Below are 15,906 nucleotides of genomic sequence, written 5' to 3'. Positions count from 1 at the left end.
CAATCAGAACTACAATCATCTTGTGAAAGTTATTTAAACAATATTATTACCTCGTTATCCAATCAGAACTACAATCATCTTGTGAAAGTTATTTAAACAATATTATTACCTCGTTATCCAATCAGAACTACAATCATCTTGTGAAAGTTATTTAAACAATATTATTACCTCGTTATCCAATCAGAACTACAATCATCTTGTGAAAGTTATTTAGACAATATTATTACCTCGTTATCCAATCAGAACTACAATAATCTTGTGAAAGTTATGAAACAATATTATTACCTTGTTATCCAATCAGAACCAGAATCATTTTGTGAAAGTTATTTCGACAATATGATTACCTCGTTATCCAATCAGAACTACTATCATCTTGTGAAAGTTGTTTAGACAATATTATTACTTCGTTATCCAATCAGAACTACAATCATCTTGTGAAAGTTATTTAGACAATATTATTACCTCGTTATCCAATCAGAACTACAATAATCTTGTGAAAGTTGTTTAGACAATATTATTACCTTGTTATACAATCAGAACTACAATCATCTTGTGAAAGTTATTTAGACAATATTATTACCTCGTTATCCAATCAGAACTACAATCATCTTGTGAAAGTTATTTAGACAATATTATTACCTCGTTATCCAATCAGAACTACAATCATCTTGTGAAAGTTATTTAAACAATATTATTACCTCGTTATCCAATCAGAACTACAATCATCTTGTGAAAGTTATTTAGACAATATTATACCTCGTTATCCAATCAGAACTACAATCATCTTGTGAAAGTTATTTAGACAATATTATTACCTCGTTATCCAATCAGAACTACAATCATCTTGTGAAAGTTATTTAGACAATATTATTACCTCGTTATCCAATCAGAACTACAATCATCTTGTGAAAGTTGTTTAAACAAAATTTTTACCCCGTTATCCAATCAGAACTACAATAATATTGTGAAAGTTATTTAAACAATATTATTACCTCGTTATCCAATCAGAACTACAATCATCTTGTGAAATTTTGTGAAAGTACCTCGTTATTCAGACAATATTATTATTACCTCGTTATCCAATCAGAACTACAATCATTTTGTGAAAGTTATTTAGACAATATTATTACCTCGTTATCCAATCAGAACTACTATCATCTTGTGAAAGTTATTTAGACAATATTATTACCTCGTTATCCAATCAGAACTACAATCATCTTATGAAAGTTGTTTAGACAATATTATTACCTCGTTATCCAATCAGAACTACAATCATCTTGTGAAAGTTATTTAGACAATATTTTACCTCGTTATCCAATCAGAACTACAATCATTTTGTGAAAGTTATTTAGACAATATTATTACCTCGTTATCCAATCAGAACTACTATCATCTTGTGAAAGTTATTTAAACAATATTATTACCTCGTTATCCAATCAGAAGTGCAATCAATTTGTGATAGTTATTTAAACAATATTATTACCTCGTTATCCAATCAGAACTACAATCATTTTGTGAAAGTAATTCAGACAATATTATTACCTCGTTATCCAATCAGAACTACAATCATCTTGTGAAAGTTATTTAGACAATATTATTACCTCGTTATCCAATCAGAACTACAATCATCTTGTGAAAGTTATTTAAACAATATTATTACCTCGTTATCCAATCAGAACTACAATCATCTTGTGAAAGTTATTTAAACAATATTTTTACCTCGTTATCCAATCAGAACTACAATCATCTTGTGAAAGTTATTTAAACAATATTATTACCTCGTTATCCAATCAGAACTACAATCATCTTGTGAAAGTTGTTTAGACAATATTATTACTTCGTTATCCAATCAGAACTACTATCATCTTGTGAAAGTAATTCAGACAATATTATTATTTCGTTATCCAATCAGAACTAGAATCATCTTGTGAAAGTTATTTAAACAATATTATTACCTCGTTATCCAATCAGAACTACAATCATCTTGTGAAAGTTATTTAGACAACATTCTCTATTGAATGTTTGGTTTTTAATATTCTACTGTCACTTTGTTATCGAATATCAGTTTTGTTTGCCAGCAGATGCACATATAGTTAAACAGTACAATACATTTTTGGGTTTCGAAAATGTGTCTACCGAAATTTACAATTCCATTATATATGTAAAAAACTGCTTGTATGGATAGAAAAACACCATATGGGAAGCGAAGAACCAATACAAAAGAACACCTTTATATCTATATTAATAAATATAATCCAGTATCTAAGCACGCCCTCTACATTCCTACACTCATTTACAGAACCACTTTGAAACATGTCGTCAGCTATCGATCAAGTACCTCTTTGTTTGTGAACTTGACCATGACCGGAGAAATTCAAAACGTTGTTCGCTCCTCTACACAGTGCTTTCTCTACCCAGACCAGACGTTTCTTACCTATATAATTTTCTCTACAAGTGGGTTTTCTCCTCATCATGGATTATTATTATTGCATTCTTTTTTTATAGATTGTGGCTGGATATTACAATGTGGAACTATTTTTATCTGTATTTAATATTATTTTTGTCTTTAAAAGTTGTTTAGACATATTCTCTGAAAAAATAATATGAATTGAACAATCTGTCTAGTTATCGTAAGTTTGGTTTATCTACTTGCATATGCTCATTAAACATTATACCAAATAATTCAGTTTGGTTTAAAAAAAAACAGTGTTTATAGCCACAATATATTTGAATATGTGTATTGTCTGTCTACAGTATTTTTGTTTAAAGCTCAAATATTAGAGCCAACAGCTTGCACTATTTAAAATTGATTTTTATTATTTCCTTTGTTTCAGGTGTTCTTGTTGATTGTGGCGGTAAGGGTAACTGGTCAGACTGGTAAGTTATTTTTATCAGTTCTTCTGCATTAGTTGTCGCAACTGACTCATTAAACTATTTTTTCACTTAAACAGAAAGATGATTAAAATAATTCTCTCTACCTCTTTATCAATAATAGATCTACAGAGGAATTGATTGGTAGGTGTGGAACTTAGGGTGACGATGTGTTATCATTTTTATCTCAAAACAACACAATTGTTTGAGCACAATCCACCGGGAAAATCACACTTACGATTTTAACTTTAGAAGTCTGTTAACTTATCGCTGATAAAACGACACAAACACATATTTCTAGAACATTCCATTTATTTTCACATGATGTGTTACTTAAAGTAGCCGGCGTTAGACTGGTAATCTGAGGGTGGGGGGTTCGAATCCCTGTCACACCAAACTTGCTCGTCCTTTCAGCCGTGAGGGCGTTATAATGTGATGGTCAATCCCATTATTCGTTGGTAAAGGAACATTCCAAGATTTATCTGTGGGTGGTGATGACTAGCTGCCTTCCCTTTAGTCTTACACTGCTAAATTAGGGACGGCTAGAGTTGATAGCCCTCATGTAGCTTTGTGCGAAATACAAAAAACAAACAAACAAATGTTTTAAATAAAGATATAAATAAAAAGATGCAGTCTTATAATCGTTAGTCAATAAGCCAATAGCTAAGACTATTGTAAAGACGCAGTCCTATAATTACTAGTCAACAAGCCAACAGCTAAGACTAACGTAAAGACGCAGTCCTATAATCGTTAGTCAACAAGCCAACAGCTAAGACTAACGTAAAGACGCAGTCCTATAATCATTAGTCAACAAGCCAACAGCTAAGACTAACGTAAAGATGAAGTCCTATAATCTTTAGTCAACAAGCCAACAGCTAAGACTAACGTAAAGATGCAGTCCTATAATCTTTAGTCAACAAGCCAACAGCTAAGACTAACGTAAAGATGCAGCCCTATAATCATTAGTCAACAAGCCAACAGCTAAGACTAACGTAAAGACGCAGTCCTATAATCATTAGTCAACAAGCCAACAGCTAAGACTAACGTAAAGATGCAGTCCTATAATCATTAGTCAACAAGCCAACAGCTAAGACTAACTAATGCAGTCCTAATCGTTAGTCAACAAGACAGCTAAGACTAACGTAAAGATGCAGCCCTATAATCATTAGTCAACAAGTCCAAGCCAACAGCTAAGACTAACGTAAAGAAGCCCTATAATCATTAGTTAACAAGCCAACAGCTAAGTCCTATAATCGTAAAGTTAGTCAACAAGCCAACAGCTAAGACTAACGTAAAGACGCAGTCCTATAATCTTTAGTCAACAAGCCAACAGCTAAGACTAACGTAAAGACGCAGTCCTATAATCATTAGTCAACGAACCAACAGCTAAGACTAACGTAAAGATGAAGTCCTATAAGTCATTAGTCAACAAGCCAACAGCTAAGACTAACGTAAAGATGAAGTCCTATAATCATTAGTCAACAAGCCAACAGATAAGACTAACGTAAAGACGCAGTCCTATAATCGTTAGTCAACAAGCCAATAGTTAAGACTAACGTAAAGATGCAGCCCTATAATCATTAGTCAACAAGCTAACAGCTGAGACGGATGTCCTGTCCGACTTCAGGGTGAAGCTGAAAATCATTTGTATCGGATCTTATAGTAAAAATGAATAACCAGTCAGTATTCAAGTGCTTCCAGTTGTTAGACTTTTATCCTTTGGTGGATCAACGCCTCAAATATTTATGTTTTTTAATCCATTTCAGAAAGAGGTCTTGTATTTAATATAGATAGAAAAATTATGCCAAATTATAAAAAAAAATTAAATTTCTGCTTAAATATTCAAGAGTTATCTCTTCTTACATTATAACGACAAAATCTAATTTCCTACTAGAATGTACTGTAAATAGTAAACAATTTTACTGCACTTCTATACCGTGTCTTACCAAACCGTCACCTGTTTACATTGAAGTACAATGGTATTTTGCCTGAGATACTAAAATAATTACCTGTATTTATATATTATTTTCTTTAAATTTGGTTGTTTTTGAATTTCGCACAAAGCTGCTCGAGGGCTATCTGTGCTAGCCGTCCCTAATTTAGCAGTGTAAGACTAGAGGGAAAGCAGCTAGTTATCACCACCCACCGTCAACTCTTGGGCTACTCTTTTACCAACGAATAGTGGGATTGACCGTCACTTTATAACGCCCCCACGGCTGAAAGGGCGAGCATGTTTTATGTGACAGGAATTCGAACCTGCGACCCTACGATTACGAGTCGCACACCTCAAGACGCTTGGCCAGGCCGGTCCCTACTTTAAATATTCCATAAAATATTTCTCCCATATTACACCGCTCAGTTTGTCTGAGACACTAAAGTAATTCCTTGGATTTATAGACTATTATACATAAATATACGGTAAGCTATTTATCTATGATAACATTGTTCTTTTGTCTTAGATATTAAAATAGTTATTTAGATTTATAGACTGTCTCTAACTAGACAGTAAACTAACTATATGTCCCTTCATATTTATCTCGTTTATCTGTGCCCAGCAGGGCCTGGTGGTTAAGGCATTTAACTGGTAATCCGAAGGTCGCGGGTTCGAATTCGCGACACACCAAACATGCTCGCCCTTTCAGCCGTGGGGCGTTATGTGTGATGGTCAATCTCACTATTCGTTGGTAAAAGAGTAGCTCAAGCGTTGGCGGTGGGTTGTGATGACTAATTGCCTTCCCGGTAGTCTTACACTGTTAAATTAGGGACGGCTAGCGCCGATGGCTCTCATGTATCTTTGCGCGAAATTCAAAAAAAACAAACATCATTTATCTGAGATAGTGAAATAAATAACTATATATCAATTACTCTCTTTACGTAGCCCCCAGTGGCTCAGCGGTATGCCTGTGGACTTACTACGCTAAAAACCAGGTTTCAATACCCGTGGTGGGCAGAGCACAGATAGCCCATTGTGTAGCTTTGTGCTTAATTCAAAACAACAACAACTCTTTACGTAGACAATAAAATATTAACACCAAACTGCACTGTTAATTTGTCTGAGATACGAAAATAATTTACTAATGTCTTTAAATAGACAGTTTAGTTTCTCCTAAAAAGTACTTCGTAATTCGTGCAGTGAAACAGAAAAATTGAATTTCTGTGGATACATAAGTTGAGAAATTTATAAAGGGTCCCTGTTCAACTGTCCAATAATATTCCTCTCTTGGCGATTTCCTTTTATACGAATCACACAGACCTATAGAACCTTCATCAAGGTTCGCTTGGCAACAATTATCTAACACGTTTTCGTAAACAAATATTGTTACTTCTCACATTCACGAATTCTCAACAAGTTTCGAGAACAGGCGAGACTTGTGCAATACACAGTCCTGAATGTAAGTCACGTGCAGAAAAGAAAACTATAGAGAAATGAACGTTGGCACTGATTGGTTGGTTGGTTTTTGGAATTTCGCACAAAGCTACTCGAGGGCTATCTGTGCTAGCCGTCCCTAATTTAGCAGTGTAAGACTAGAGGGAAGGCAGCTAGTCATCACCACCCACCGCCAACTCTTGGGCTACTCTTTTACCAACGAATAGTGGGATTGACCGTCACATTATAACGCCCCCACGGCTGGGAGGGCGAGCATGTTTGGCGCCAAACCGCGACCCTCGGATGACGAGTCGCACGCCTTACGCCTTTGGCCATGCCAGGCCACGTTAGCACTGAAACAGATGCACTACAGTAAATACGTTACATACAGTTACTAAATACGGCATTTATTTAACTTGGATGTGTTACGGATGGATGACAGTCATTGTTTCTCATGTCGGAGGTCGGTTTTATTTGTATGCTGTTTTTTTAGCTGCGCACTGTTCTCCAAGGGGTCTAGAACCTGGAACTGTAGCACTGCAAGTTCGTTAAATTCCGCTAACCAACAGGAAGAAGAGGGTCCATTTTATTGAAAATGGACTTAAACCCCAAGAAGCGCATTTAGTACATGTCCACAAAAGGTCTATGTCCAACCTTTTCTTGATAATAAATATGGGTCAATTTAATAGATTTTGTTTTTTCAATATATTCATCTCCATGGCATCTTTAATATGACCAGCCAGGTGGGTTAAGGTGTTTGATTCGTAATGGGAGGGTCACGGGATGGAATCCCTGTCGCACCAAACATGCTCGCCCTTTCAGCCGTCTGGGCGTTAATAGTTACGGTCAATCCCACTATTTTTGGTAGTCCAAAAGTTGGCGGTGGGTGGTGATGACTAGCTGCCTTCCCTTTAGTCTTACACTGCAAAATTAGGGACGGCTAGCGTAGATAGCCCTCGAGTAGCTTTGCGCGAAATTAAAAAAAAAGACATATTCGAAAGCGTGGACTTTATGGACTTACAGTGATAAAATCCGAGGTTCGATTCCCTGTAATGAACACAAGAAACAATCAAATGTGCCTTTGTTTAAAAAAAAATCAAATTTTTCTTGACGTTGTTTATTTGTTTGTTCATAATTTAAAATACTGGCTGAAAGAGGGGAAAAAAAACTATTTATATTACAGCTGTTACTATAATCATTATTTGCCTAACACAGAGTACCGCATCATTCCGATAGAACTGGACGATTTGAAAGATTGGTTTGGTTTGATTTGAATTTCGCACAAATCTACACGAGGGCTATCTGCGCCAGGCGTCCCTAATTTTGCAGTGTAAGACTATTGTAAGGCAACTATTCATCACCACCCACCGCCAACTCTTGGGATACTCTTTTATCAACGAATAGTGGGATTGACAGTGACATTATAACATTCCCGCGGCTGAAAGAACGAGCATATTTGGTGTGACAGGGATTTCAACCTGCGACCCTCCTATTACAAGTCGAGTGTTTTATCCATCTGGCCATGCAGGGCCACAAATAACTGAAGACAAACCATGTCAACTAGGGTGTGTTGCACATAATTTTCAATCAAGTAATTTGTGATTCTCTCATTTTTTTAGGTTATTCTAAGACGTGTAGATAGATCGATCAGTGATCTAAAAACTATAAACATTTTGCAGAACCCTAAAGTGAAAAAGTTGACAGTGCACTGTCAGAGCTTACTAAACATGTATTATTTAACCCTTTTGTCTATTGAGTTAAAATAGTATTTTCGTATTTCGCAAGTTATTTTTCTTCCTAGCACGAAGATAATATTTATCTGATTACTTGAAATTTCTGGGTTTGTGAACTAAATAAAATGTTTTCATTTTATTTCTAAAACAGAGACGATATGCTCTGAAACCATTTGCTACACCCTCTATCGTGAAAACTTGAGCCTCCAAGATGCGAAGGACTATTGTATTTCCCTAGGATTTGACATAGCCCAACCACAGAACAGGAGCACTTTCCAATTCCTAAGTGATTGGTTAACTACAATTAATGACCAGTCACTCACCAATGTATGGGTAGGGTATTATGAAAAGAGCGTAAGGAAGTTTCGTATTTCTACAGCCAAAAGAAAGAAAAGATCCTCATCACACAACAATAACAATAGGTTTGTTGATGATCGAGCATCCTACAGGGAATATTTAAATATTCAAACTACCCATATTCGAAGACCTAAACGAGCTCCTATCGACTTCATACCACCGTACAGAATATTTGAAAAATCTGCACAAACTGGCGGTAAAATAAAAAAGGAAAAGGTAGGACAATGTGTAAATCTCGCCGGAGAAACAGAGTACAAAGGCAAAGTGGACCCATGTGAAGCAACATATCCTTTCATATGCGTTCAAACAGAAAGTACAACATACATTCCTACAACCATTCAATCTTCATCTACAACATTCAAACCAACAACTACTCAAGCTCCAACTACCACAAACAAACCAACAACTACACAATTACCGACTACAACAAATAAACCAACAACTTCTCAAGCTCCAACTACCATAAACAAACAAACAACTACTGAAGTTCCAACCACCACAAATAAGCCAACAACTATGCAAGCTCCAACTACCACAAACAAACAAACAACTACTGAAGTTCCAACCACCACAAATAAGCCAACAACTACTCAAGCTCCAACTACCACAAACAAACCAACAACTACACAATTACCGACTACAATAAATAAACCGACAACTACTCAAGCTCCAACTACCACAAACAAACCAACAACTACACAATTACCGACTACAACAAATAAACCGACAACTACTCAAGCTCCAACTACCACAAACAAACAAACAACTACTGAAGTTCCAACCACCACAAATAAGCCAACAACTACTCAAGCTCCAACTACCACAAACAAACCAACAACTACTGAAGTTCTAACCACCACAAATAAACCAACAACTACTCAAGCTCCAACTACCACAAACAAACCAACAACTACTGAAGTTCCAACCACCACAAATAAGCCAACAACTACTCAAGCTCCAACTACCACAAACAAACCAACAACTACTGAAGTTCCAACCACCACAAATAAGCCAACAACTACTCAAGCTCCAACTACCACAAACAAACCAACAACTACACAATTACCAACTACAACAAATAAACCAACAACTACTCAAGCTCCAACTACCACAAACAAACCAACAACTACTGAAGTTCTAACCACCACAAATAAGCCAACAACTACTCAAGCTCCAACTACCACAAACAAACCAACAACTACTGAAGTTCCAACCACCACAAATAAGCCAACAACTACTCAAGCTCCAACTACCACAAACAAACCAACAACTACTGGGTTACTGACTACAACAAATAAACCGACAACTACTCACGCTCCAACTACCACAAACAAACCAACAACTACACAATTACCGACTACAACAAATAAACCGACAACTACTCAAGCTCCAACTACCACAAACAAACCAACAACTACACAATTACCGACTACAACAAATAAACCAACAACTACTCAAGCTCCAACTACCACAAACAAACCAACAACTACTGAAGTTCTAACCACTACAAATAAGCCAACAACTACTCAAGCTCCAACTACCACAAACAAACCAACAACTACTGAAGTTCCAACCACCACAAATAAGCCAACAACTACTCAAGCTCCAACTACCACAAACAAACCAACAACTACACAATTACCGACTACAACAAATAAACCGACAACTACTCAAGCACCAACTACCACAAACAAACAAACAACTACTGAAGTTCCAACCACCACAAATAAGCCAACAACTACTCAAGCTCCAACTACCACAAACAAACCAACAACTACTGAAGTTCCAACCACCACAAACAAACCAACAACTACAGAATTACCGACTACAACAAACGAACCAACAACTACTCATGCTCCAACTACCACAAACAAACCAACAACTACACAAGTTCCAACCACCACAAATAAACCAACAACTACTCAAGCTCCAACTACCACAAACAAACCAACAACTACTGAAGTTCCAACCACCACAAACAAACCAACAACTACAGAATTACCGACTACAACAAACGAACCAACAACTACTCATGCTCCAACTACCACAAACAAACCAACAACTACACAATTAACGACTACAACAAACAAACCAACAACTACTCAGGCTCCAACTACCACAAACAAACCAACAACTACTGAAGTTCCAACCACCACAAATAAGCCAACAACTACTCAAGCTCCTACTACCACAAACAAACAAACAACTACACAATTACCGACTACAACAAATAAACCGACAACTACTCAGGCTCCAACTACCACAAACAAACCAACAACTACTGAAGTTCCAACCACCACAAACAAGCCAACAACTACTCAAGCTCCGACTACAACAAACAAACCAACAACTACTCATGCTCCAACTACCACAAACAAACCAACAACTACTGAAGTTCCAACCACCACAAATAAGCCAACAACTACTGAGGTTCCAACCACCACAAATAAGCCAACAACTACTCAAGCTCCAACTACCACAAACAAACCAACAACTACAACAAATAAACCAACAACTTCTCAAGCTCCAACTACTATAAACAAACCAACAACTACTCATGCTCCAACTACCACAAACAAACCAACAACTACTGAAGTTCCAACCACCACAAATAAGCCAACAACTACTGAGGTTCCAACCACCACAAATAAGCCAACAACTACTCAAGCTCCAACTACCACAAACAAACCAACAACTACCCAGTTCCAACTACAACAAATAAACCAACAACTACTCAAGCTCCAACTACTACAAACAAACCAACAACTACTGAAGTTCCAACCACCACAAATAAGCCAATAACTACTCAAGCTCCAACTACCACAAACAAACCAACAACTACTGAAGTTCCAACCACCACAAATAAGCCAACAACTACTCAAGTTCCAACTACCACAAAAAAACCAACAACTACTGAAGTTCCAACCACCACAAATAAGCCAACAACTACTCAAGCTCCAACTACCACAAACAAACCAACAACTACACAAATACCGACTACAACAAATAAACCAACAACTACACAATTACCGACTACAACAAATAAACCAACAACTACTCAAGCTCCTACTACCACAAACAAACCAACAACTACTGAAGTTCCAACGACCACAAACAAACCAACAACTACAGAATTACCGACTACAACAAACAAACCAACAACTACTACAGTTCCAACCACCACAAATAAGCCAACAACTACTCAAGCTCCAACTACCACAAACAAACCAACAACTACACAATTTCCTACTACAACAAATAAACCAACAACTTCTCAAGCTCCAACTACCACAAACAAACCAACAACTACTGAAGTTCCAACCACCACAAATAAGCCAACAACTACTCAAGCTCCAACTACCACAAACAAACCAACAACTACACAATTACCGACTACAACAAATAAACCAACAACTACTCAAGCTCCAACTACCACAAACAAACCAACAACTACCCAATTCCCGACTACAACTACTCAAGCTCCAACTACCATAAACAAACCAACAAGTACTGAAGTTCCAACCACCACAAATAAGCCAACAACTACTCAAGTTCCAACTACCACAAACAAACCAACAACTACTGAAGTTCCAACCACCACAAATAAGCCAACAACTACTCAAGCTCCAACTACCACAAACAAACCAACAACTACACAATTTCCTACTACAACAAATAAACCAACAACTTCTCAAGCTCCAACTACCACAAACAAACCAACAACTACTGAAGTTCCAACCACCACAAATAAGCCAACAACTACTCAAGCTCCAACTACCACAAACAAACCAACAACTACACAATTACCGACTACAACAAATAAACCAACAACTACTCAAGCTCCAACTACCACAAACAAACCAACAACTACCCAATTCCCGACTACAACTACTCAAGCTCCAACTACCATAAACAAACCAACAAGTACTGAAGTTCCAACCACCTCAAATAAGCCAACAACTACTCAAGCTCCAACTACCACAAACAAACCAACAACTACACAATTACCGACTACAACAAATAAACCAACAACTACTGCAAGTTTAACCACCACAAATAAACCAACAACTACTCAAGCTCCAACTACCACAAACAAACCAACAACTACACAATTACCGACTACAACAAATAAACCGACAACTACTCAAGCTCCAACTACCACAAACAAACCAACAACTACAAGTTCCAACCACCTCAAATGACTACTCAAGCTAACTACCACAAATAAACCAACAACTAGTTTCCGACTCACCAGCAACCAAGCTACTACTATAAACAAACCTACAACTACTCTAGTTCCAACCACCACAAATAAGCCAACAACTACTCAAGCTCCAACTACCATAGACAAACCAACAACTACACAACTTCCGACTACCACAAACAAACCAACAACTACTCAAGCTCCAACCACCACAAATAAACCAACAACTACTCAACTTCCAACTACCACAAAGAAACAAACTACTACCAAACCTCCAACCACCACAAATAAACCAACCACTACTCAAGCTCCAAATACCATAAACAAACCAACAACTACTGAAGTTCCAACCACCTCAAATAAACCAACAACTACTCAAGCTCCAACTACCACAAACAAACCAACAACTACCCAGTTTCCGACTACAACAAATAAACCAACAACTTCTCAAGCTCCAACTACTATAAACAAACTTACAACAACTGAAGTTCCAACCACCACAAATAAGCCAACAACTACTCAAGCTCCAACTACCATAGACAAACCAACAACCACTGAAGTTCTAACCACTACAAATAAGCCAACAACTACTCAAGCTCCAACTACCACAAACAAACCAACAACTACTGAAGTTCCAACCACCACAAATAAGCCAACAACTACTCAAGCTCCAACTACTACAAACAAACCAACAACTACACAATTACCGACTACAACAAATAAACCGACAACTACTCAAGCACCAACTACCACAAAGAAACAAACTACTACCGAACCTCCGACTACCACAAACAAACCAACAACTACTAAAGCTCCAACTACTACAAGCAAACCAACAACTACTGCTAAAGTTCCAACCACCACAAACAAACCAACAACTACTCAAGCTGCAACCACGACAAATAAACCAACAACTACTCAAACTCCGTCTACCACAAATGAACCAACAAGTACTCAATTTCAAACTACCACAAACAAACCAACAACTACCCAAGTTCCGACTACCATGAACAAACCAACAAGTACTCGACCTCCGACTTCCATAAATAAAGCAACAGCTACCCAAACTTCAACTACTACAAATAAACCAGCAACTACTGAAGTTTCAATCACCACAATCAAAACAACTACTCAAGCTCCAACTACCACAAAGAAACCAACAACTACACAATTACCAACTACCACAAATAAACCAACAACTTCACAAGTTCCGATTACCACAAACAAACCAACAACTATTTCAGCTCCGACTACCAGAGACAAACCAACAACTTCTCAAGCTCCAACAACTACTGAAGTTCCAACTACCACAAGTAAACAAACAATTACTGAAGTTTCAACTGCCACAAACAAACAAACAACTACACTAGCTCCAACTACCACAAAGAAACCAACAACTACTCAAATTTCAAATACCACACATAAAGCAACAACTACTCAAGTTACAACTACCACAAGTAATCCAACAACTACTCAAACTCCAACTTCCATAATCAAACCAACAACAACTCAAGCTCCAACTACCACTGGCAAACCTACAACTACTCAAATTCCAACTACCAGAAACAAAGCAACAACTACTCAAGCTCCAACCACCACACTCAAACCAACAACTACTGAAGTTCCGGCTACTCAAGCTCATACTACCACAATCAAACCAACAACTACTGAAGTTCCAACTACCACTAACGAACCAACTATTTCAAGTTCTGTCACTGCAGAGAATTACCAAACCATCTTAACTTCTATTAGAAACAGTCGTCAAACAAGTACTTCACCTGAAGGTATATTTTCAAGTTGATATGAGATAAAAGAAAGGTTTTTAATCATTTTATATCTTGTGTTATAAAATAATATATAGAAAAAGTGAACTGACAATATGATATTATAATTTAATATAACGGATACAAGAGAAACTACAAAACCAGTTTATTACATCATCATACGATGACAAAGTGACTTTAAAAAGACGATATCATATGATTAAGTGACTTTAAAGAGATGTCACGTGATAATAATGTGACTTTATAAAGTCGTTATCATATGATGACAAAATGACTATAGCTAGAAGACGTTATCAAAAGATATTAAATTTATTTATATAAGTAATTGTAACAAGAAGACGTTATCAAAGGATATTAAATTTATTTATTTAAGTAATTGTAACAAGAAGACGTTATCAAAGGATATTAAATTTATTTATTTAAGTAATTGTAACAAGAAGACGTTATCAAAGGATATCAAATTTATTTATTTAAGTAATTGTAACAAGAAGACGTTATCAAAGAATATTAAATTTATTTATTTAAGTAATTGTAATAAGAAGACGTTATCAAAGGATATTAAATTTATTTATTTAAGTAATTGTAATAAGAAGACGTTATCAAAGGATATTAAATTTATTTATTTAAGTAATTATATCGAGAAGACGAAATCATATGATGACACAATGACCGTAAGATGCTATCATACGATATCAAAGTGACTATAACACAGGAGAGATAGAAAGACGTTATTAGACGATAATAAAGTGACCATAACTAGGAGACAATATAATAAATTTATCAGCCTTTGACTTTAAGAAGACAGTGACTAATATCAAGTAGTAGATAATAAAATAAGAAATAAAACGACTATTCCAGACTTTAAAATATATTAAGTAAAATGTAATTTTGTATTAAGATAACGTGAAAAATAATTACTTATATTTATGGGACCTATGTTTTACATGTAAAACTAGCAAGTACTGAAACTGAACCAGTAAATTAGATAAACACACTGGAGAATTACTAAGTGCTGTTTACAAACGGTTATACGTCGGATGCTTTATATTGAAATGTTTCATGATAGGTTCTCCTCTTCTAATTCATAATGTATTTCATCCTTTTTAATATGTTTATATTATCGTGAGTTACACTTTAGTAACTACTTCGTTACACTGTTTAACTTATCTGTTTCTTTGTAGTTTTATTTTTTATCGGAATTTATTATGTTTTTTATTATGTTATCGATAGCAGATTGAAATACTTGTATTTTAGAGTTAATGGGTAATTCTGTCATTTCAGCTGTGATTGCTATGGCTATTATTTACATTTATAACGTACCTCAAAACTTTCGTTTGGAACCACCTGGTTTGCATTTTTTTTTTTGGTAAGTAAAAAGCTCTGTGCGTAAGGAGTTAATATTAGAACAATCAGTAACAGTGTGGATGGAATACGTTTGTATGATATATCTGATATTAGAGTGTTAACTGAGTAAGTGTATGTGATGACAATTTCGGTACTGATGTAAGACTATAGAATGTATGCTTTTGATCATGTTGAATAAGGAGATAATGTATGTTAATGAAGGGCAGAAATGATGGAAAATCACAT

At 36.1% G+C, this 15,906-nt stretch overlaps 2 protein-coding genes across 2 annotated transcripts in view; both read left to right on the top strand.

Moving 5' to 3' along the window:
* The window catches only part of LOC143231304 (uncharacterized), a 75,695-nt gene extending 63,165 nt beyond the window's left edge, over positions 1-12,530 (top strand). The window contains exons 2-4 of the mRNA XM_076465855.1: positions 2,835-2,877; positions 8,123-10,943; positions 10,997-12,530. Of these exons, the coding sequence (XP_076321970.1) occupies positions 2,835-2,877; positions 8,123-10,943; positions 10,997-12,530 (4,398 nt within the window). The remainder of the gene's footprint in view (positions 1-2,834; positions 2,878-8,122; positions 10,944-10,996) is intronic.
* Positions 12,531-12,554: 24 nt separating this feature from the next.
* On the top strand, positions 12,555-14,660 carry LOC143231303 (uncharacterized; the record flags this gene model as incomplete). The annotated part of the gene is made up of 1 exon (XM_076465854.1): positions 12,555-14,660. A coding segment is annotated over one exon (1,779 nt), but the record flags the coding sequence as incomplete, so codon positions are not given.
* Positions 14,661-15,906: the final 1,246 nt, after the last annotated feature.

Source organism: Tachypleus tridentatus, chromosome 11, assembly GCF_004210375.1.
Source record: "Tachypleus tridentatus isolate NWPU-2018 chromosome 11, ASM421037v1, whole genome shotgun sequence".
Lineage (NCBI taxonomy): Eukaryota > Metazoa > Arthropoda > Merostomata > Xiphosura > Limulidae > Tachypleus > Tachypleus tridentatus.
The sequence above is the reverse complement of the archived record's forward strand: the minus strand, read 5'-3'. Positions and strand labels throughout refer to the sequence as shown.